The following is a 26,030-nucleotide window of genomic DNA, read 5'->3' on the forward strand; positions in this document are numbered from 1 at the left end:
GCAGATATGATAGTTTTGCAGAAAATATGAGTTTTTTCTCCACTGATAGTTACTGTAATGATAAGATAACTCCAATGGCAGGTGTAATGTTTCTCCATAAACAATCTCTGCTGTTGATTCTCCAGTGGTTGGCTTACAAGCTGCGTGGTGGCCCAGTAAGACCAGCAGCAGTGCAGAGGACCAACTGTTTCCAAAGCACAGAAGTGTAACCTTTAATGTTCTATGCCAGCATTCTGCCATCTTGTTGCTTGCAGGATGGTAGCTGGTTGTATGATGGTGTTGGGAACTGCACAACTGGGACAGTCAAGGAACAGCATTGTCTCCAATTGTCATCCCAGATCTGTTGTGACATGAGTTAGACAGCCAAAATGGAAAATCCTGGGTTTTGAAAAGCTCCTTGCTGTTATGTCTGCTGAGATGTCACTGCTAGGAATCACCTATGTCTATTTAGTGTATCTGTCTACTGGTATAAATATGTAACGGGACCCCTCTGACGGCTGCAGCAGACCCACTACATTTACATGGACCTGGGAGAAACACCCTGTTATCTCTGATAATTCTCCAATTGCCTCCTGTATGTGCCTGGCTGCTTCACACTGCTGACAGGCTACACATGTTCTTGCATACTGGTGACATTCTTTCTTTATACTGGCCCACACAAGCCTCTCCATCATTAGTTTTTGTGCTGGGTTGTGTGAGGTTATGGATACTGTCAAAAAATGCTCTTCATAGCATTTCAGACATGAACGGTCTGGGTGTGGGTCTAAGCACAATACACAAAATAATATGATTCTTGAGTTTCTCCTGGCGTATTTGATAATCAAAATATCCACGGGTGTACTGCCAGTCTATCGTGTCCAACGGGCACAATATTTCGGCGATCATACATGTCGCCATCATCAGGTGAACTGACGGACTGAGCTCCTGTGAACGTGCCGGTACGGAGATCCGTACGCTATGGCTGCTCAGAGGGAACTGGGTTCGGTCATGGTGGCAGCCGATCTAAATACCCTCCGCCCGCGGCTCGCTCCCTCCGCTGTCCATGCCCCGCGCCACGGTCGCGCGGTGGAACAGATTGCGACGGCGTCTGAGATGACGTCGGAGTGATGGCTCTGTCCGCCATGGTCGTCACAACTATACGTTTGCTCAATTTACTCTCGACTAACCCAATCGCTGGTTCCAAAGCCCTGCTAAGATTATAGCCACAGTCACGGTTTATGAGGTCATCATTGGTGTGAATTTCGATGGCCTCTCTAACAATGCTGTCCCAGTATTTCGACGTCTGTACCAGAATCCTCGTGCGTTCGTACTCCATAGTGTGATTTTCCGTCAAACAATGTTCAGCGACCCCCGACTTGCCGGGATACATCAGTCGAGTGTGCCTCTGGCGTTCGCGGCATCGATCCTCGACGGTATGCATCGTCTGACCACTATACGACTTGCCACATTGACACGGAATCTGGTACACGCCGACCTTCCTCAAACCGAGGTAATCTTTGGTGCTCCCCACCAGTGCATGAGTTTTATTTGGAGGACAAAACACCATTCCGACCCGGTGTTTCTTCAAAGTGCGGGCGATTTTCCCCAAGAGTGCACCTGTATATGGAATAAACGCCGTGCCTACCTCCTCGCTCGTGATTTCATCCATCTCCACAGGTTGTGCTGTAGTAGTTGGCCAGATAGCACGTTGAATCTGCCACTCTGAGGACCCATTTTTTCGAAATACAGTTCTCAGATGTTCCAATTCCTGGGGTAGACTCTCTGTGTCAGAGATAGTGCGCGCCCTATGTACTAGAGTTTTAAGTACCCCATTCCTCTGTGAAGGGTGGTGGCAGCTGTCTGCGTGCAAATACAGATCAGTGTGCATTGTCTTCCGATACACCCCATGACCTAGGGTGCCGTCAGCCCTTCTCTTGACCAAGACGTCAAGGAAAGGTAATTTACCCTCCGTTTCAGTCTCCATAGTGAATTTGATGTTGGGGTGTATGGAGTTTAGATGTGTAAGGAAGTCAAGGAGTTGATCCATACCATGTGGCCAGATGACGAACATGTTGTCCACGTAACGGAAAAAGCAAGTAGGTTTCCATTCGGATGACGACAGGGCTTCCTCCTCGAAGTTCTCCATGTATAAATTCGCTACCACTGGTGAGAGTAGGCTACCTATGGCGACTCCCTCCGTTTGTTCATAGTATTCTCCATTAAAAAGAAAATACATGGAAGTCAAGACATGCCTAAAAAGTTTCGTGGTCTTCTCGTCAAACTTCTGACTAATCAATTCCAGTGACTCTTGCAGGGGTACCCTCGTAAACAAGGAAACGACGTCAAAACTCACCATGATATCTGACTCATCCAACTTGAAGCTATCAAGGCGTTTAACAAAATCCACAGAATTACGTGGTTGTTGAGAGAGACATGTTGTCTCAATATGGTGCACCCTGGTATGCAGCACCTTACCAAATTGGCTACTATCTCCCTGTCTGGTTTCAGGTATAATTGAGCTATGGGGTGAGATAGTAGTACAGGTAAGCACCTCTGCCTATACTACCTGTGATCACCTCACTGTTCATTTTAATCTCTATCCTAATGGATTTAAATCTCCAGCCTTTGCTGATGAATAAGATCTGCTACCAATACCAGCTCAACCACATTCGCCAGCATGAACTTCCACTCGTAACTTTTTACAGAAACCCAGGTCAGCTATCACTTCACGATCACATTAAGGTGACCTGTCATTGTGTTCTTGCTCTGCTTGTATAGTAGCATATAAGTACTTACATCAGAACTTGAGTCAATCGTATAGCAACGGTTTGCTTCTCTGTCTCTTACATACAGCTGGTGCAATAAGGTGAGCAAGCAAGACTTGCTTGGTGCATATGTACTCAGCCTGTCATTAATAACTTGTACAACCTTGAATACTGTGTCTTAATTAACTTTGACTAAATGCTGGACTTACCTTCAGTACCTGTGATGTACCTTCATTTATAATCTGGCACTCTTGAGGAAAGTTGTGGCCTGTTGCAATCTACTGCAGGCTGCTGAGGCTGTTTGGGAATCCAGAAAGAGCTGTGCAACTTATGCCCTGATCACCATAATGCCTATGGTACCAGGACACGGGGTCATGTTGCTTCCCTTGTGCCATTTATCCATTTTCTCAATTCTGCTGGTACGATGGATGCCTATCTTCTTGTTTTTGCCTGGCATGAGTCCACTTATCAATTGTCAATGCTGATAACTGATTATGCAGTGTATCTAATTGGCATTGGCATTTTAAACTTCAAAGCTGTGCGTTAATGTCTATCTGTCACTTCCTCCTTAATTTCCTACCATATTCCCGTCTTCAGCTTTAGTCTGCAGTTTATAATCAATAAATTATGGTCAGAATCCACATCTGCCCCTGGATGTGTCTCGTGGTTCAAAATCTAATTTTGAAATATCTGTTGTACCATTATAATTGTAATCTATCTGAAACCTTCCAGTGGCCCCAGGTCTCTTCCGTGTATATGGAATTCTTAAATGATGTGTATATAATTTGTAAACCAAGAGATAGTATTGATTAAATTTTGTTCTGTGCAGAATTCTACTGAACAGCACTCTTTCTCTTTCCATGTTCTACTATTTCCTCTTCTCTTCTGTTTCCTACTACTGAATTGAAGTCACCCTTCATAATTAAATTTGCAACTTCTTTAGCTGTCTGAATAATTTCACTATTTGTGGTGGAAGAAGTAAATGCTATAAAGTGTAATCAATGGTGAAATTCTCACATTTTTTGATTACACAACTATTGTTTTACTAAAATGAAATAAGAAATGGTATAGCAATAGTTAGCTCCTGTACATAAAAGAGTGTGAAAAAATTAAATATGAAGAAAAGATAAACTAAAAGTAGTAGTAACATAAAATATACCTGAAATTACAAAGAACACACCAAGTTGAAGGCAGGCATGATTTAAAGACACTCACATATAGTTTTTGGCCTGAGATGCTGGAGTTGCCGGTCATGTGTGCGTGAGGTGTGCATCCTTTTATATATCTGTGTGTGTGTGTGTGTGTGTGTGTGTGTGTGTGTGTTTGCTGATGAAGGCTGTGGCTGAAAGCTATATGTCAATGCCTTTTAATTGTGGCTGTCTACAACCTGATGTGTGTACTCTTTATGGTAAGTAGCAATCCCTCTTTTCCTGGATTGTTGATATTTTTAAGTTTTATCTAGTAGAAAAAAATAAATCTGAAATACCTGATTTTCACTTCTTGTATTTCAGTTGCATTTCAAACTTGACTTCCTGTCAAATGATGTGAACCCAAAGGAAGTGACAGCAGAAGTGTTGGGCCCTTCTGGGAAAGTGGAATGCAGACTGACACTGAATCCAAATGGTGGGAAAGGCACATTTATACCTACTGAAGTAGGAATGCATAAGGTAAATGTCAAATGTGAGATGCTTAAAATGATGATGGTGAACCTTATTGCCAACTTTGTAATGATATTTGAATAATTGAAAATGTTTTGCAAACCACTGCTGTTACTGTAACCTACAATCTTGTTTTGCATTTGCAGCTGATAGTATACAATGAAGGTGAAGTTGTCAGAGGTTGCCCCATAAACATCCGAGCTGCTCCAGAACTTACCAAGATTTCATTCCCAGGAATGGACCCGTGTGCTATAGGTTCTATAGTGGAAGTTCTGGTAATTATGAAGTGATGCTTCTTGCTTAGAGATGGTCACAGCATTTTTATGCAAGAAAAAGTTTTGTCTAGTGAGATGAAACTTTCTCTTCGTGCACTGTTGTTGTATATCATTAGATTATTTCTGATTTAGTTATATACTATTATTTGCACAGTAAACTACTGCACTGAGGTAAATTTTTCATTTTTTATCTACTCGTTGTTACCATTGGTGCCGCCTCCCCCCCCCCCCCTCCCGCCCCCTCACTGTGGACTCTGGAGTTCTTATTCTTTACAGAATTCTTATACACTTGTAGAAGTGATGTCCCACAATTCCACATAAACCTCTAGTTTAGCCAATTGTAACATTACATTGCCAATCGTAGTGAAACAGTACTATAGTGTTTACCATTTTCTCTTTAGAAAGTGTAATACTTGACTCACAGTTATGGAGTATGGACTTCAATTGTTTGTGAATCATTCTCGTTACAAATAGTGAGCACTCTGCTCTGAAGTATTGTTGTCAGATTGGCTATGAGGAGTATCGCAACTGTAGCAGAATCACTCTTCTTAATTTAATTGATAACTGCTAAATTCAGCAGTTCGTTGGTGTCACAGAACACCACTCGCAGCACCGCATACAATACACTCTGCCGTGCTTTAACAACTGGTTTCACAGCAGCTTTGTCATCTTCAGCATGAGAAGACATCCGAGAGTACCTTATGTAATTTCATAGTGCTTGACAAAAGCATAACCTGCGTAAGGGAGCTTGGTGTTAGTTTAGTGTATTGCCTGGCCTGGCCTGGCAGGGGTCAGTGATGGATGTTTTAAGTGGTAAACAATTCATCACTCAACACATTTCTCAGTATTTTGGACTTTGGAGGATATGGAAGTATATCTTTATCATAGGGAGATGGTGGAGTAATCAGTTTCACATTCACTGGAGAGTTCACTGGTAGTACTTTCTCTTTTTTAGAAACATTCACTTCTGATACACTTCCTCCAAAATTCTCGATTTGATTTTGGATAATGGAGGCAGTGTAGGTGGGGTGGGGCTTGCATGGTCAAATGATCCTGAGAGCTAGGCTGGAGGATGAATTTGCTACTAGTAGGGTCTCCCAAACCAGACAGGTCAAAGGTGATGATCCAGGTTAAATGGGACAGCCTGGTCCTCCAGGTTGGCGGTTGGGTGTGGGGCCAACACCCCCACACCATAAAAAAAGATGATTGTTATGAAACACCAAGAAATAGCCTCAGATTTGGCACTGAACAATGGAAACGACCACAGCAAGTCAAAGGTTAATGCCAGGAGGTTACAGAACAAACATAGAGTGAAGTGTGGCACCTGAAATGTAAAAACACTATTCTCATCTGGAAAAGTGAAGGTCCTTGATGAAGAACTGAATAGGTACAGGCTAGACATAGTGGCTCGGCAAGAAATCAGATGGCACAGAGAAGGAATGCATAAAGAAAAGTGGTATAGCTATGTCTACAGTGGAAATAAAGAAGGTAAACATCAGTTTTGAGTGGGTTTTGCAGTAGCCAACAGAGTAAGGAGAAATTACGTGGACTTCAAGGCTGTCAATAAAAGAATGTGGTGGATAAAAATAAAAGGAAAATTCTACAACATAACTCTGGTTTCATTCCATGCACATACAAAAGATAAAGATGACAGGGAAAAAGACAGTTTCTACAAAAACGTGGAATCAGTGTATCAAGATGCACCATCATATGAAGTGAAGATTTTCCTTGGTGATGCCAATGCTAAAGAAGGAAGAGAAGATATTTTGAGACCTTATGCTGGCCTTCACAGTCTGCATGATTCCTCTGCCAATAATGGAATGAGATTAGGCAATCTGGCAGCTTCAAAAAACTTAATAATTATGAGTACCTACTTTCCTCGTAAAGACATTCATAAGATTACATGGAAGTCACTTAACCAAGAGACTCAGAACCAAATAAACCACAGACTTGTCGATGCTAGACAGAGAAGTGCTATCCAGAATGTAAAATCTCAAAGAGGTGTAGAAATAGGATCAGACCATTACCTTGTGGTGACAACCAAACAGGAGAGAATAGAAAGCGGTAACAGCAGGAGAAGAGAAGCAGACCAGAAAATAAATGCAGGTCTACTGAAAGAGGACCATATCAAGGAAAGATATGTACTTTAAATTGGAAACAGGATTGCTTCCATTGAAGAAGAAGATGAAAATGATGTTGAAAACTTTTGGTTGAAAATCAAGATAGGTTTAAAAGATCAAGTGAGGTGCTGAAACCAATGTAGAAAAGGATGAAGAGCAGAGGATGGTTTAATGATACAGAGGATGGTTTAATGATAGGTGTAGAGATGCAGTAACCAAGAGTAAAGCAGCAAAACTGTTGTGAATGGCAAATGAACAGGATGAAAGAACAAAGTTGAGATACATGGAAGCAGCTAGAGAAGCAAGACAAGTCCTTCGAACAGAAAAGTGAGAGTTCATAAATAGTAAAATAAAACTGGCAGAAGAAGACCAGACAGTAGGAAATACAAGAGACTTTTACAGGACAGTCAGGTTCTTCAAGAAAGTATACGATCCAAGGATTGACTTGATCAGAGGTCAAGAAGGACAGATAATCAAAGATGAAATGAAATCTGTGGAGGAATGGAAAAACTACTTTGAAAACCTCCTGAATGTGGATGTAAACACCATGAGTGCTACAACACAAAATGAAGAAGAAGAAACCTATAGAGAAAACAGAGATACTGTACCATTGGCGGGGTATGAACTACCAAGCATGGAAGAGGTAAGAGCAACCATAAAACTGCTGAAGAGGGGGAAGGTGGCAGGAATAGATGGCATACCTTCATAGATGCTGAAGGAGGGAAGAGATACTCTACAAGTGAGGCTATAATACTTAATCTGCTTAATTTGGAAGAAGGAAGGGACCCCAGAAGAACGGAAGGAGTGCGTCATCTGCCCTATATTAAAGAAAGGAGACCCAATGAGATGTAGCAATTATAGAGGAATCACACTACTATGTACAGCTTATAAGATCTCGATCATGTTGTAACTGAAGCAACTAACACCACATGTCAAAAAAGTACTGGGATTCCAACAAGCAGGTTTCAGAAAGGAAAAGTCAACTGTAGACCATTTACATACAATGTGGCAAGTGCTAGCAAAGAGTTGGGAATTCTGCAAAAATGTTCACTGCCTTTTGTGGACTCCCAAAAAGCATATGAATGTGTGAACAGACAAGCAATATGGCAAGAACTTGAAAGGGCTCAAGTTCCCAGAAAACTCATAAAACTGACACAGGTGTGCACCCAGGAGACAACATGCATGGTGAAAGTAAATGGAAACATATCAAAGAAGTCCAAGGTGAGGACTGGAGTGTGACAAGGAGACTGCCTCTCCCCTCTCCTGTTTAACATGGTACTGGAGAGAGCCCTGAGAAAGGTAGCAAGCCTAGAGACAGCAATACAGCTGGCAAGAAGAATCAGTGCCCTGGCCTATGCGTATGATGTAGTTTTAATAGCAGAGAAAGAGCAAGACTTGGTTCAGATGACAAGAACTTTAATGGAAGAGGCAATGAGAGCAGGCCTGAAGTTGAATATGGATAAGACAAAATACCTCGTAGTTAGCAGAATAAACGATGACAGGCACCTGAAGGTGGAGGACAAAGTCTTTGAAAGGATAAAAGACTTTAAATATCTTGGGGCTATACTCAGTGAAAGAAACAAGATAGACCAGAAAATTACCACATGAATACAAGTAGGAAACAGGTCAAGGTTCGCTCTGGGAAAGCTGTTAAAGTCCCGACATCTATCGAGATCCTCAAAGACTGAGATATACAAGACAATAATACAACCTGTAGTCTTATATGGAGCAGAGACATGGACCATCACCCAAAAGATGGAAAGACACCTCTTGACATTTGAGAGGGCCGTCCTCAGACAGATTTTTGAGCCAGTGAAGGACAGAGATGAATGGAGGAGAAGAAAAACCATGTATTGCAGGAGCTTTACAAGTCAATGGACACCGTGGCAGTGATCAAAGGAAGAAGACTGAAGTGGAATGGACACTTAATGTGTCGAGAAGGCAAGATCATCAGGCAGGTAGTGGAGGAAGATATTAGAGGCAAAAGACCACAGAGAAGGCCACGACTCTGATGGATTGATCAGGTCAGAGAGGATATGAGTATGCTGGGGCTCTCTGAAGAAGAATACATGGACCAAGGTGCTGGAGGAGGCTGATTGGTGAGGCCAAAGACCGACTGCAATGTGTGTGGTCAACACAGTAAGACAATATAGGTGTCTACCAATATTGTTAGTTGTGTTTTATGAGTTTTCTCAAATCACAATACTGATTAGGTTCACTGTGCAATTATCTACATTTACTTGACATCTGGATTTGCATTGAATGGGTACCAATATTTCTACAGTTCCCACTCTTTTCCTGATCTGAAAATTAGGGCCTTTTCAGGACCTTTGAATACATGCATTCCAAGGAGAAAACTTAGAAAATAAACTGAAAATTTAAGACAAAATAAAATATTCACAAGTTTGACTTAATATCTTTTTTTATTTAGCAAAACCAATTGAAAGGCATTATGAGCCACTTTAAAATACATATTTTATAACTACACTCCTGGAAATTGAAATAAGAACACCGTGAATTCATTGTCCCAGGAAGGGGAAACTTTATTGACACATTCCTGGGGTCAGATACATCACATGATCACACTGACAGAACCACAGGCACATAGACACAGGCAACAGAGCATGCACAATGTCGGCACTAGTACAGTGTATATCCACCTTTCGCAGCAATGCAGGCTGCTATTCTCCCATGGAGACGATCGTAGAGATGTTGGATGTAGTCCTGTGGAACGGCTTGCCATGCCATTTCCACCTGGCGCCTCAGTTGGACCAGCGTTCGTGCTGGACGTGCAGACCGCGTGAGACGACGCTTCATCCAGTCCCAAACATGCTCAATGGGGGACAGATCCGGAGAGCTTGCTGGCCAGGGTAGTTGACTTACACCTTCTAGAGCACGTTGGGTGGCACGGGATACATGCGGACGTGCACTGTCCTGTTGGAACAGCAAGTTCCCTTGCCGGTCTAGGAATGGTAGAACGATGGGTTCGATGACGGTTTGGATGTACCGTGCACTATTCAGTGTCCCCTCGACGATCACCAGTGGTGTACGGCCAGTGTAGGAGATCGCTCCCCACACCATGATGCCGGGTGTTGGCCCTGTGTGCCTCGGTCGTATGCAGTCCTGATTGTGGCGCTCACCTGCACGGCGCCAAACACGCATACGACCATCATTGGCACCAAGGCAGAAGCGACTCTCATCGCTGAAGACGACACGTCTCCATTCGTCCCTCCATTCATGCCTGTCGCGACGCCACTGGAGGCGGGCTGCACGATGTTGGGGTGTGAGCGGAAGACGGCCTAACGGTGTGCGGGACCGTAGCCCAGCTTCATGGAGACAGTTGCGAATGGTCCTCGCCGATACCCCAGGAGCAACAGTGTCCCTAATTTGCTGGGAAGTGGCGGTGCGGTCCCCTACGGCACTGCGTAGGATCCTACGGTCTTGGCGTGCATCCGTGCGTCGCTGCGGTCCGGTCCCAGGTCGACGGGCACGTGCACCTTCCGCCGACCACTGGCGACAACATCGATGTACTGTGGAGACCTCACGCCCCACGTGTTGAGCAATTCGGCGGTACGTCCACCTGGCCTCCCGCATGCCCACTATACGCCCTCGCTCAAAGTCCGTCAACTGCACATACGGTTCACGTCCATGCTGTCGCGGCATGCTACCAGTGTTAAAGACTGCGATGGAGCTCCGTATGCCACGGCAAACTGGCTGACACTGACGGCGGCGGTGCACAAATGCTGTGCAGCTAGCGCCATTCGACGGCCAACACCGCGGTTCCTGGTGTGTCCGCTGTGCCGTGCGTGTGATCATTGCTTGTACAGCCCTCTCGCAGTGTCCGGAGCAAGTATGGTGGGTCTGACGCACCGGTGTCAATGTGTTCTTTTTTCCATTTCCAGGAGTGTACATTTAATTTTATATACACAGTATTTCTTTATCTATATACACATTAATCATAAATATATATTCTAATTTACTTTCATATCTTTCAGTGTGGATTTAATTTTAGTGTTTATTCCTGTCACTTCTCCTTTTTTTCCTTGGCTGATCTTCTGAAACTGTTTAATTGAAAAATACACACACCAAAAAAAGTCTTGCATCACCCCAGTTCCCAGAACTCCTGGAGATAGACGTTGACTGTGGATATTGTTTCACAGTCCCTTTGACTGTTGAGAGATGTCACTAAACCTGCCCAAAGATGTAAACAACCATGCATGAGCCGTGCATGTTAGGCAGACGGGGTCGTGTTGTCTGTAGTTCATGCCTAGATGGTCAATACTGCGGTTTGATCATGTCCGCATTGTTACTTTGTGCCAGAAAGGGCTCTCAACAAGGGAAATGTACAGGCATCTCGGGGTGAACCAAAGCAATTTTGTTCAGACATGGAGGAGATACAGAGAGACAGGAACTGTCGATGACATGCCTCGCTGAGGCTGCACGAGGGACACTACTGCTGTGGATGACCACTACCTATGGATTATGACTCGGAGGAACCCTGACAGAAATGCCACCATGTTGAATAATGCTTTTCATGCAGCCACAGGACATCGTGTTAAGACTCAAACTGTGCACAATAGGCTGCATGATGCGCAACTTCACTCCTGACGTTAATGGCAAGGTCTATCTTTGCAACCATGACACCATGCAGCGTGGTACAGATGAGCCCAACAACATGCTGAATGGGCCGCACAGGATTAGCATCAAGTTCTCTTCACTGATGAGTGTTGCATATGTCTTCAACCAGACAGTCATCGGAGACATGTTTGGAGGCAACCTGGTCGGGCTGAACACCTTAGACACACTTTCCTGAGAGTGCAGCAAGGTGGAGGTTCCCTGCTGTTTTGGGGTGGCATTATGTGGGGCCGACATATGCTGCTGGTGGTCATGGAAGGTGCTGCAACAGCTGTACGATACGTGAATGCCATCCTCTGACTGATAGTGCAACCATATCCGCAGCATATTGACGAGGCATTCATCTTCATGGATGACAATTCATGCCCCCATTGTGCACATCGTGTGAATGACTTCCTTCAGGATAACATTGCTTGACTAGAATGGCCAGCATGTTCTCCAAACATGAACCCTATCAAACATGCCTGGGATAGATTGAAAAGGGCTATTTATGGATGATGTGACCCACCAGCCACTCTGAGGGATCTATGTCGAATCGCCGTTGAGGAGTGAGACAGTCTGGACCAACAGTGCCTTGATGAACTTGTGGATAGTATGCCATAACCAATACAGGCATGCATCAATGCAAGAGGACGTGCTACTGGATTTTAGAGATACCGGTGTGTACAACAATCATGACCACCACCTCTGAAGGCCTCACTGTATTGTGGTACAACAAGTAATGTGTAGTTTTCATGAGCAATAAAAATTTCAGAAATGACGTTTATGTTGTTTTCTGTACAGGTTCTGGAACTCTCCAGAACTGAAGTGGTGGAAAACTTTTTTTGATGTTTGTATATTTCATATCTCCCATATTTTCAGTTTTTTTCTGCCAAATCATCAGTACATTTCTGTACTTCACTAATAGCATCTCCTAATCCCCTCTTTTTCGTTTCCAATCCTTCTGTTTCATCTAACAGTGCTTTTCTTTTAGAACCTTGCATTTCAAATTTTCTCAATTTTTTCCATTCATCAAAATACATTGTACATTTTTGCCTGGCATTAACAGCAGATAAATGAAGTTCGTTGTTCATTTCAAAATTAGCTAATCCCCTAGTACATTTTAGGTGATCAGTTATTACTCTCTCTGGGCCATAAATGTTTCACTTTTCATATTCTCCACTCATGTGTATTTATTTAATGAGAAACCTCTTTCTACATCTGCTTGACCATGAGATAAAATCAATAACTTTTTGTTGCCACTGTACAGCTATGAAGAATATGGAGTCAAGAACTTACTTAAAAAGGATCACGTCTTTCCTCTGAAGGATTAGCAACTTTAAAGAGAACATAGTTGGATGATACTTGCTCACTTCACTCACATTCTCTTAATAACTTTAGCCTTTGTAAGGTTTCTTAACACCAATTTTATTTTAGCATAACAATCAGTGCAATTTAATGCTATTTGCCTTGGATCTAAAGAAGATAAGCTTTGGACCGTTAATGACTTAATTAGAGATTTTTCTAGCTTGGCTTTAACTTATGAAATAAAAAAATTGTGAGACTCAGATCTTAAATTAAAGATATCTTTCTTCGAGACTTTTTCTTAAAAAGTAAAGTTTTTGCTATTAAGTTTTCCGAAAAACCTAAACCAATTTTATGAATTTTTGTATGCATAGATGTATCTTCGAAATCAGATTTTGGTATTTTGATTGCAGATGTCAGTTTATCTGTGCATTCTTTTTTATTGTATTAAAATTTAAAAAACGGTCAAGAAAAAACCTTCTTAGATCCCAGCAAAAAAAGGTAACATTGGATTACTGTTTTAATACTTTTCTAACAATGGGGTTAATATTCTAGCAAAAGAGAAGAAAAAATTAAATTTCACAGTTGTCAATGCAAATTTGGTGCTTTTTCTATGGTCTCATAAGATTTTGAGCCTGGATTGTTAAATTGCCTGTTTCACATCCTACCACATCTCTTATATCCTCTGTGCTGCTGGAATATTTTGAAGCCAATTATGGCTACAAAATTTACATGGCATTTTTGTACTGGATGAAGAGGGAGAATCCTTGAACAGACAGTAAAGTTCTATGCACAAACCATCTAAATCACCCTGGTGCTCTGTTTCCTCCTTAAAAGCATTATTCACCACATTCAGGCCACGGCTACTGAAATTAAGCAGCTGTTTATTGAGCTCTTGATTTAATTTCCCTTGAATCCTACCAAATTGTTTCCAATTAACAGCTGAGTCTTCCATTGAAATCTAAATTAACTTTTGTGAGTCTAGTTTATTTATTAGATCATAAAATGCTTTCATAGCATCCCCAGCAGTATTGTGACCTAAGAAAGCAGAAGGCAGATGTTGTGTTTCTACTTTATTGTTTACATCATCCCAGTAATGGATGTTTAAATCCATTTGTTAGGCTGTAAAGACTTATTTAATGCTTCATCAAAGCACAGTGTTAAACTGCCCATATTATTTATCATGCAGTATATTAATGAAATATGGAGCTACTCCAAAGCTGAGCAAGTATGCACACTCAGTTGGTCCACATGAAAACTTTTGCAATGTTGCTGTCTGGAAGCATTTGCTCAAAAACATAACTGACATCCTTACAAGAAAAACTATTAGTTACACATGTTATTGCCCATATTATTTCAGCATCTAACATTGAATTTTTAAAAATGTGTCTTGATAGAGTAGCCACTCATTCTACTGATTCATTAACGTTTTTCTCTTTTTGTTTGGAAATTACAGAATTGGGTGTTTTAGTTTCTTTTTTAGGTTTTTGGTTAAAAAGCTATTTTAAGTTCACAACAGCTGTTTCTTTTGCTACCATTAGCATCATAGGTATCTTATCTAAAAAAGAAAATAAAAGTGTAATTTTCATTAGCTAACAAAAGTATATGCAGTTTTATGGCAATAATGTTAAATTTGGTTACACATTTACTATTATGGCTCTTTCTGAAAGATCATATAGTTCGATGATTTCATCAAATTTTTATAACACACCACAACTTCTCAAACCCGGACTTAAGCCAATGTTCATGTGGTCCAATTATTACAGTATCCTCCGTGCAATGCTGCGGAATTAATAAATAAAATTTTGTACAGTCCATAAATGAAGGCAATGAGATTTATCCCCCCCCCCCCCCTCCCCTGACATAAATTTCTTTGTCTTAGTTTCCAGTAGTTTCATCTTCTAGGAGCGCAGTTCTTGCATCATGTGAACCAACTGTGTTCTTCTTGGCTCTTGGTTGCTACCAATCAGTTATATTGTGTGCACTGCTTCAGAGTCAAATGATTTGTGCCTGTTTTCACAGTTTTTGTGGCTCAATATCTTGGTATCAAATTTTGCTGTTGAGGTGCACCTGATTAATCAAAAATACTCAGGAAACTGCTTGTTTTTAGCCCTAATTTTAGACGTAGCAGGTTATTAAGTGTGGCATCAGAACCCTTACCGCATGCCCATTGGACAAGGTGTAGTCCACACCTGCACCTCTCATGGTGAAGCAGTGTGTGCTGAAGCTTTGTATATTTTGCTTGCTAAAAAGCACGCTAATGCAGTGGTCATATTAACGGCTTTGTAATTTTATCTTGCAATTATCCAATATGCCTGTGATACAATTTTCAAGATTTTTTCAAGTTTCTTTACTTCTAGAACTGTGCCAACCATTATTTCATGCATGTATGAATGTAGTGCAATAATTCCTTTTCATTTAGTCAGAACACGTAGTCAGTCCAAGAACAATAGTTGATATGAGCAATGCTAATCCATCCACGCAGCAGAATATTTAGCATGCTAAGCCACAAAGTAATCGCCATTGGGGTGATAGCTGCTATGCAGCCTCAATATTTGTGATGGTAGCTGGTAACATTTGCATGTTTCATATGATTGCGTGAAGCTTTATGATGATAGATGCAGGTGTGGCTGCAGCATTATAAAGTTTTAGAGCAAATGAATCTTACATCTAACCACAAAGTCATGGTGATTTGTAGGTTTTGAGACAAAAAAATGCTTATATACCAAAAGTAAAACAGTTTTTATGGTATCTCTTAATGTGAGTTCGAAATATTTTGCTTGCAGTCGATTGTTTGCCAGTTCGTTTACATTCTTGCATTAATGAGAACAATGGCGAAGAAAGAAAAATGTATTTCTATCTAATCTTTCTGTCAGAAAACTGCAGACAAGAAACATGCATCTTCCAGAAAAAAATACAAATGACCCCTTTAAATATTCAGATACGTTTTTTTTTTTAGAAAAAAATAGGGTGTCTGGCACGAAGAATGAATACCAGAATAAGAAAAGCTTAATGCAAACCAGAAACTATACAGATCAGTATTTTAAATGAAAACAATGAGAATGATTTCACTTACTTTCTGTTTGTTTTGTTTCTCGTTATGTATCGCAAGAATGTTGTCACTTACGAGTGAATGCAAACAAGCTAGCACCAACCAAACGATGCATGATGATGCGAGCAGGATATCTCAATACCCTCATTGTCTGCAGAAATACCTGTGATGTTTATAGTCTCAAATTGAAGTCATATTTTGGGGTCTCTTTTTCTAATCTGGAACTATCTGAAGTCAAACTTCCTGGCAGATTAAAACTGTGTGCCGGACCGAGACTTGAACTCGGGACCTTTGCCTTTCGCGGGCAAGTTCTCTACCAACTGAGCTACCCAAGCAAGAGTCACACCCCGTCCTCACAGCTTTACTTCTGCCAGTACCTCGTCTCTTACCTTCCAAACTTTACAGAAGCTCTCCTGCGAACCTAGCAGAACTAGAACTCCTGAAAGAAAGGATATTGCGGAGACATGGCTTAGCCAAAGCCTGGGGGATGTTTCCAGAATGAGATTTTCACTCTGCAGTGGAGTGTGCGCTGATATGAAACTTCCTGGCAGATTAAGTCCATAACCAGTGAGCACTGACAGGCTGTTCGGTGTTAACTATTTATCACAAACTTCTTCAGCTGTAGATTCTGCCATGACATCATATGCATAGATGGAGACTGACGACACCATGGGCTTTAAAGTATTTCTTCTCTTGGTCGTAGTTGCTGTATAATCTGCAGTGCCTCTAGCATACTATGTGACAACTACTGCCACTACAGAATATTCACTTATCCTTGTGGCATCTCTGATCTCCTATGTAAGTGATGCCACGGCTGAGTCATACAAAGCTACACAGCATTCCTCTCAGTCATCCCCAAAGATGATTAGAAACACATTTACCCATTATGGACTTTTTAAATTTTCACTAAAGGGCAGTAGCACTTAACAAAATCTGCATTACAGAACTAAAAGAGCACACTAATCCACAGGGTACTGACTAAAAAGGACTGAATGGAAAGGCAACTCACGATATAGGAAATTTATTTATATCATAACACATAAAATCTGCTGAGTACCAATGAGGACGCGTACCCTCCTTACTAATCCAAATCTAGCAGCAGTAGCGATATACAAAGAAAACCACTGTGGATGGGCAGAAGGAATGTAACATCACACATTCCAGCAATTTGCCACTGAATTAGGCAAGTCTTCTATGCCTTGATTATAGAAAGAAGGCAACTTCTTTGTGTATCAGCATATTACATTGATTTTCATGTTACCTGTCCTCTGTTCTGATTGTAGCTGTGGTGTCACCGCCAGACACCACACTTGCTAGGTGGTAGCCTTTAAATCGGCCGCGGTCCGTTAGTATACGTTGGACCCGCGTGTCGCCACTATCAGTGATTGCAAACCAAGCACCGCCTCACGGCAGGTCTAGAGAGACTTCCTAGCACTCGCCCCAGTTGTACAACTGACTTTGCTAGCGATGGTTCACTGACAAAATACGCTCTCAATTGCCGAGACGATAGTTAGCATAGCCTTCAGCTATGTCATTTGCTACGACCTAGCAAGGCACCATTACCAGTTACTATTGATACTGTAATCATGTTCCGTCAAGAGCGACGCTCATCATTAATGGATTAAAGTTAAGTATTCCACCAGCTACATCTGTTTTTCTAAATTCTAATTTCCTTGTCCTGTTCCAGACCTCACGCCAGCCTGCGTGACCTAAAACGTGTGCCTTTCGGCTTCCTCTTGTAACCCGGTGTTGGCTCTCCTGCCAACCCACAACAGTAGCCATTTGCCAATTTGCCAAGCTCAGTGATCTAACAGTAATGGATGCTTGGGGTCATTGATCTAATTTCACATGTTTTGCTATAAAAAATTCTGATACTGCATCTGTTGCTCACACTCTATATCAAGTATGTGTGAACCCTAGTTACAACTGTGAGTACAAAATATCGTGGCTGCTGTATGGTAGGAGGTGTGCCCATCCATAAGTTGCTAGCATTGGCCCTTTCACCACAGCCATCTGTACATCCCATTTCCCCAGATGGTATCCACCTGCTTTCTTTCTGTAGTCAAACTATGTATGGCAGTAAATTTTTGCTTTCCTTCCTGGCTGTTGTCTCATACATGAACCATTTTTCCACAAGTATACTAAGAGAACAAGTAATGAAACGTAGAAAAAGGCTTTTAAACAATTTTTGGGGACTTAAACTTTTAAATATGGCCTTTTTAGGGTCCCTTACAAGGGATTTGGAAAGTTATAGCCTTTTCAAGGCCTTTTTAAGGCGCTTGGGAACGCAGTTAAGAAATTTAGTATTCCGTGACGTGTGTATCTGATAATTTACAGCTCAGCAAAGCTATGTGTTTCTGGAGCCACAGTAGTTAAAAAATGTTTTAATATTGATAATTTCTTCTCTGAAGGAACTCAGTGGTATGATTTTTGGAAAAGGAGAGCACAAATATCTATAAATTTATCAATCACTATATCACTGGTTAAGTATACAGATGTTTTTCCTTCCATTAAAAAGCCCCTCTTAATTGCTCTTGCTTTGCCTACAGCTACATGCACAACTGAATGCAACTCTGCAAAATAATTATCTATTTTATTACTTCAAACTGTAATTTGTAAACTTTAATTTGACATTATTCAAACTGCATTTTTGTGAAAATCCGTAGATTCATTTTTCGTAAGGAGAGTGATAGACAAAGAGTATAAGCATTTTTAAAATTTGCTCTCTGCGTTTTCAGTTTCCAGGAAGATTAGCTTATATTTGTCTAATTTTTTCCTGCTTCAGAATTTTCACATTAAGTATCAATTTAATATTACTGGTATATGAATAAAATATCTTTTCTAAATAGTTTATTGTTATATTTCCCAACTTAGTAACCACTTTGTTAGTTGTATGTCACATTTAATCACAATAAGATATAATTTCACATCATCAACTTCAAAAATGTGTCACATCTGTAATCATTTTAATAACACAAAATTGTTTACTCTGAACGTAATAGTGAAATCATGATAATTTTTGAAGTATCAAGGTAATATATCTATAACAAATACTGAACAACGGAAGATCTGGTAGGAATATCAACAATATGAGAAAAGACAGACTGCTACTTATCATAAAGAAGACACATTAACTTGCAGACAGGCATAATTAAAGACAGGCACATGTCAGTGTCTTTTAATTGTGCCTGTCTGCAACTTAACGTGTCTTTTTTTACAGTAAGTAGCAATCTGTCTTTTCCTACATTGTAGATATAACAGATACTGAACAGATAGCCATCTGCTCTCTGAGATATCTACATCTACACCTATACTCTGCAAACCACCAGAGGGACATGGCGGAGGATACATCCCATTGTACCAGTTATTAGGGATTCTTCCTCTTCCATTCACATATGGAGTGTGGGAAAAATTATTGTTTCACTGACCCTGCAAGTGCAGTAATTATTCTGCTCTTATGCCCACAATCCTTATGTGAATGATACATAGGAGGTTGTAATATATACCTACAGTAATCATTGAAATCTGTTCTTGAAACTATGTTAATAGACTTTCTCTGGAAAGTTTAAGACTTTCATCAAGGGTCAGCCAGTTCAGTTCTTTCATTATCTCTATGACATACTCCCATGGATTAAACAAATCTGTGACTATTCGTACGGCCTTTCTCTGTGTATGATCAATATCCCCTGTTAGTCCTATCTTGTATGCGTCCCACACGTTTGAACAATATTCTAGAATGGGATACATAAGTAATTTGTAAGCAATCTTTTTTGTACACTGATTGCACTTCGCCAGTATTCTACCAATAAACCAAAGTGGACCACCTATCCATGACTGAATCTAAATGAATCAAACAATGGAATATCCAGAATGGAATGTAACAATATTATGAGAGGAAAGTTCCTACTCACCATAGAGTAGAGATGCTGAGTAACAGATTAACACAACAAAAAGACTCTCACAATTATAGCTTTCGGCTGTTAAGTCAGACATAGGCACGCACATACACACACACACACACACACACACACACAAAAAACTGCAATCTCAAGCAACTGAAACCACACTGCGAGCAGCAGCACCAGTGCATGATGGGACTGGCAACAGGATGGGGGTAAGGATCAGGCTGGGGCATGGAGGGAGAGGGATAGTATGGTGGAGGTAGCAGACAGTGAAGTGCTGCAGATTAGACTTAGGGCAGGGGAAGGGTGGAGAGGGGCAAAGTAACAGAAAAGGAGAGTAATAAAAAGACTGGTTGTGGTGGTGGAATGACGGCTGCATAGTGCTGGAATGGGAACAGGGAAGGGGCGGGATGGGTGAGGTCAGTGACTAATGAAGGTTGAGGGCAGGAGGGTTACGGGAACATAGGATGTATTGCAGGGAAAGTTCCCACTTGCGCAATTCAGAAAAGCTGGTGTTGGTGGGAAGGATCCGTATGGCACAGGCTGTGAAGCAGTCATTGAAATGAAGAATATCGTATTTGGTAGCATGTTCAGCAACAGGATGGTACACGTCTTTCTTGGCCATTCATGCAGTCAGCCAGCTTGTTGGTTGTCATGCCTATGTAGACTGCAGCACAGTGGTTGCTGCTTATCTTGTGGACCACATGACTGGTTTCACAGGTAGCCCTGCCTTCGATGGGATAGGTGATGTTAGTGACTGGACTGGAGTAAGTGGTGGTGGGAGGATGTATGGGCCAGTTCTTGCATCTAGGTCTATTACGGGGGTATGAGCCATGAGGTAAGGGATTGGGAGCAAGGGTTGTGTAAGGATGGACGAGTGTATTGCGTAGGTTCGGTGGACGGCGGAATACCACTGTGAGATGGATGGGAAGGATAGTGGGCAGGACATTTCTCATGTCAGGGCATGACAAGAGGTAATCGAAACCCTGGCAAAGAATGTAATTCAGTTGCTCCAGTCCTGTCTTGAAATGTTTATTTTATAGTAGTGCGTCCATGTCAGTTTGTATGCTTACTGAAGTTTTTCTGTTCTTTGTATGTTGGATGCCTTGTTTGATCCACCTATTTTTATGTATTCCCCAAGATATTTGACCTTCCCATATTTTACTTACAATGCTTGGTGGTTGTTCTTCTTTCTTTCCATGTATTGGGTCTTCTCATACAATATCTGTAGACCTTATTTGCAGAGACTTCATGTAAGTATTCCAATGCTTCTTGTGTATTGTTGCTGAGTATTGCCAGGTCATCTGCAAATGCCAGGCATTTTATGATTGTCTTTCTTGCATGTGTTCTTCCTAATGGAATTCCTTTTACTTTTTCTTTCCATTGTGTGATAATTTTTTCCAAGACAATGTTGAATAAAAACATTAAGAGACCATCTCCTTGTCTGACTGTGTATGTACCTCAAACAGGTCTGAGTGTTCTGTAACAAAATTTATTTTGGATGTGGTGTCTGTAAGTGTCGGTTGTATGAATGTCTTAGTTTTTCTGTCTATTCCATATTCTTCTAAGAGAACCTGTCTGTCCATAGAGTAATAGGCCTTCTTAGAGTCCAGGAATGTGACTACAGTGTTGTCCATCTGTGTGAAGTTCATGAACGTTCGCAGGTTCCAAACTTCATGTATTTACTACTAACAAATAGTACATATATTTGGCCACTAGTGATTCACACCACACCATCACTTTTTAATACTGCATGGGAAGGACAACTGTCTTGAGCTTAACCAGATATGTTTATGAAGAACTGTTCAACATTTTACAACCACTATCTTTACCTCAACCAGCAGAGGAAGTGTGGAAGAAAACTGAGATGGGATTGATGGAATGGTGGCAATGTCCTAATTGCACTGGCAACAGAGATGGAAAGCATGTTAGAATAAAGTCTCCTAAAAACAATGGCTCAGATAATTTTTGTTACAGAAAAGTGCTTTTAATTTACTGCTTGCAGTTATTGATCATTATTAGATCTTTGTGGTTATTGACATGGGCAGCTATAGCAGACACTGTAACAGCACAAGTTGTGAAAACTCTGTCACTGTGAAAGTAGTATATTTGTAGCTTAAATTATACTATAATCCCACCACTAGTTTGTGCAAGCACATTATTATTTCAAGTGAACTGTATTGTACACTATGATATTCATCTGATACTATATCATGCAACTGTGCATTTATTTATAAACACAGAAAATAACTCTGTTTGGTGTACATTTGTGTTAATTTTTTTTTCTTGTTGCCATCTTTTTCATCACATTTTTTTAAACCATAGAGTCATATATCATTCATAAAATAAATTTTCACATACCAAATCAATCAATATTTTTGTTTCTTGCACCATCTTGCACATTCTTGTCTGCCACGGACTTTGTAGAAAATCACAACCTTTCAGCTGCACGTGTCAGGCAAGGGTAGTGTAGCACAGGCACGTGCCTCCTGTTTGACCAGGATAATGCTATAGCATAGCATGCAACACAGAAACCACATCTTTGCCTGGGCACATTGTGCATTCTGCGTTTGACAGACCCTTAATTTGTTCATGCATGGAAGATCTTTTACAGGTCGACTAGTAGTAAAATAAAGTTTAATGGCAGGTACAAATATTTGTCAACACTTTGCCAATAAGTTATTGAATACCTGAATGCTGATGCAATCAAAATTTAAATTATACTCAACTTTTTGTTTTCCCCCAATGGCAACATTTTGGCATCCCCAAATTTCCTCTGCCCTGTGCAGCTGCACATGTTGCACCTGACTAAATATGAGCCAATGCTTAAAATATTTGTAGCATATGTCTGTCTGAATGTTTATTAGAGCATTGTGCAAAAATTTGAAGTAAAACAGTGAAGAACTTTTTGAGATTTTTGCTAATAATATTTTCCATTTACATAGTGTAAATATATTGATATGCAGTATATGTCTGGTCAAACAATTATTTGTATATCAAATAAAAATTTGAAGTAACTTTCCGAGTGTGCGCGCGCCCACACACACACACAAACACACACACACACACACACAGAAGTGACAGTCAATGACCAGGGATATGACACGGATGATCTTTCGATACAAAAAAATTTCAGGTAAACATGGGTTCTAAAATGCATACCTTAAGAGCTATGAGCACTTGTTCATTTTTGCTGTTTTGAAACACAACTCTTCTAATGAACAAGTTCTCATAACTTTTCAGGTTTAGGCCATGCAAGGTAGCCGTGCAGTCTAAGGCGCCTTGCCACTGTTCACGCAGCTCCCTCCGTCGGAGGTTTGAGTCCTCCTTCCCTCCCTCGGGAATGGGTGTATGTGTTGTCCTTAGCATAGGTTAGATTAAGTAAAGTGTAAGCTAAGGGACCGATGACCTAAGGAGTTTTGTTCCATAAGATCTTATCACAAATTTCCAAAATTTCCTTTTCAGGTATGCATTTTAAAGTACAAGTTTACTGGACTTCTTTTTCTTGTTTTAGTCCAAATTACCACTTCCAAAAATATGGGAATCAAAAAGCTTGCAGTAGAAGAGATTTGTTTCACAGTATCAAAGATCAAGAATTGCCCGTAGCCCTTAACATATGCATTTTAGAGCCCATGTTTATTTGACTTTTTTGTTTCGAATCATCATTCCTGTCCTATCCTTGAATACTGACTATCAGTTCTGAAACACTGCATATGTGTATGTGTGTGTGTGTGTGTGTGTGTGTGTGTGTGTGTGTGTGTGTGTGTGTGTGTGTTACCACCAGTACCAGATTTCTGAATTGTGCAGATGGGAACTCTCCCTGCAAAACATCCTATGTCCTGTGTTCCCGTAACCCTCTTGGTGTCATTCTTCATAAGTCATTGTTCTCACCCATCTAGTCCCTTCCCTGTTGCCATTCCTGCACTACACAGCCCTCCATCCTATCAACACAGCCCGTCTTTTTACTTCTCTCCTTTCCCGCTACCTCCCTCTCCCCTGCCCTCAATGTAACCTCCTGACTGCACCTAGCTGCCCTGTTCTCACACCACCTCATCCCAGTGTCCTCCCCAGCAGGATTTTACTGTCCCCCACTCCTAACCTGCTATACCTACCCCTCCTCTCCTCAACCTCTTCCTTACCCTCACCCATCATGTGCTGCCGCTTGACTCTGGCTTCAGCTGCCAGAGACTCTGGTCATGTGTGTGTGTGTGTGTGTGTGTGTGTGTGTGTGTGTGTGTGTGTGTGTGTGTGTTGTCTACTTTTGACAAAGGCCTCCTTGGCTGAAAGCTTATTTTGTGACAATCTTTTTGTTGTACCTGTCTGTGACTCAGCATGTGACTATATGGTGAGTAGCAACTAACCTTTACACTATTGGATAGGGGAATTACTATGATGTGTCATGCTGTCAAGCTATATGACCAGAATCTGGAACAGAGAGTACGGAAAATAGGGGTACATCAGAGAGAGCAACAATATTGGTTTAGACTGGAAATGTGGAAGGTCAAACTAATTTTTCGTATAAGGTAGCTAAAAATATTGTAAGAAATTAGTAACGGTGTTCCTGGACATTGAGAAGGATACGGTAGTGAGAAAAGAGGCAAGACCTGGGAAATCCTTCAGAAAATGTGAATTGGAAGGCTGATTGTGAGAAGAATAGCAGAAATGTATTAAGGAAGTGGATATTGCATAAAAGCAGGACGAGAGATGATAGACTCATCTGAGCAGAAAAATGGACTAAGCAAGGAAGTGCACTAGCCCCTCTAAGTTTCATCAGTATAAGGATGAGATGATGACAGGGGCGGCAGTGTGAATAGAAGATGAAAATGTAAAACCAAAGGTCTTCACAGATGATTCAATGGTGAGAGGAAATGAAGAACGAGAGTTACAACAAAGGCTAAACATAAGGGAGGAAGTAATGTGGCAATATGGATTGAAATTTTAATGCAAGGACGTGTGAAGTGATGATGACAATGAGGAGATGAGTAGCAAAGGATGTAAGTGTTATGGGCAAATACTACAGAAAGTGGAAAGTTTCAGATACCAGAGGAGCATAATAGAAGACAGTAGGAGGAATGACAAGGAGACAAGTGAAAGGGAAAGTTAAGCCCACAGTTTCCTGCAGTATGTATGAAGCCTTGTAGGGAGCAACGACAAAAATCGAGAAATGATAATGAGCATATTATGCTCCAATGCTTCAGAAATGCAAATAATGTAGAAAAGGCAGGTGAGGGAGATGGAATTTTAAAGAAGTAGAATAAGACTTCCTAAAATGCATAGAATAAGGAAAGAGATGATGAATGAACTAGTGGAAGAGAAGCCCATATAAAGGCCGTTGAAAAGATAAGATTAAGATGTTGTAGGGATGTTACAAGAATAGGAGTTGGCAGTTGCCGATTTTTTTATGTTAACACTGGCACATGCATGGGTCATTTGCTGTGGACATGCATTGTTAGGAGTGTTCAGTACACTTTGTGTTCAGACACACTTGTACTCTGCCTGGTGTTAAATTCTGATGTTAGTTCTGCCACAGTTTGCTGCCTCTTGTGTTTTACCAGTCTGCCTAGCCTATGACGTCTGAAATCTGTGATGAGGGGTGGTCGCTGAACCCACCAAACCCCACAACATCTAGATGTGGTGTCAAATCGGTTTTGTCATGTGATGAAGACACTCTCCACAGCATTCCTCGAAAACTTGACAATCTGCTCTCAGTCATACTCAGATAGATAGGGCACCTCCCCCATTCTACAGATGGACAATATGATCACTGATGCTGTATGCATTGTGTATGTGTCTGACTAGCAGTCATTCCTCACCAGGTGATGTTGCTATTGCCTGGATGGGTTTATACTGATATTAGGATGGTGGTCATGATGTTCGGGCTAATCAGTGTACATAGATGCAGATTTATTACTGTCACAGTTTCATTGCTCCAGCTGAATTTTATGCACGTATTGGAATCCCTGTTCTTGAACTAAATGTTGTCCACTGTCAGGCAGGTTCCTATACAGATTTAGTAGATGTTCTCCTTTGCACCTCTGGTTCAAATCTCTTGTGGACCCAATATTAGTTCATATCCAGTTCAGACAACCTGTGCATTAGAACCACCCATTTAATTATCGTGTGAGCATCCTACTCCTGGGTCTACGCCCATGAACCATGGACTTTGCCATTGGTAGGGAGGCTTGCGTGTCTTAGTGATACAGATAGCTGTACTGTAGGTGCATCCACAACAGAGGGGTGTCTGTTGAGAGGCCAGACAAACATGTGGTTCCTGAGGATGGGCAACAGCCTTTTTAGTAGGTGGAGGAACAACAGTGTGGATTATTGGCTGATCTGGCCCTCTAACATTAACGAAAATGG

At 41.2% G+C, this 26,030-nt stretch overlaps 1 protein-coding gene across 1 annotated transcript in view; it reads left to right on the top strand.

The window, feature by feature from the left end:
• LOC126237535 (filamin-A) overlaps positions 1-26,030 on the top strand; it is a 914,413-nt gene that overhangs the window by 317,913 nt on the left and 570,470 nt on the right. The window contains exons 7-8 of the mRNA XM_049947718.1: positions 4,256-4,411; positions 4,549-4,677. Of these exons, the coding sequence (XP_049803675.1) occupies positions 4,256-4,411; positions 4,549-4,677 (285 nt within the window). The remainder of the gene's footprint in view (positions 1-4,255; positions 4,412-4,548; positions 4,678-26,030) is intronic.

The sequence above is a fragment of the Schistocerca nitens genome, chromosome 2 (assembly GCF_023898315.1).
Source record: "Schistocerca nitens isolate TAMUIC-IGC-003100 chromosome 2, iqSchNite1.1, whole genome shotgun sequence".
Classification (NCBI taxonomy): domain Eukaryota; kingdom Metazoa; phylum Arthropoda; class Insecta; order Orthoptera; family Acrididae; genus Schistocerca; species Schistocerca nitens.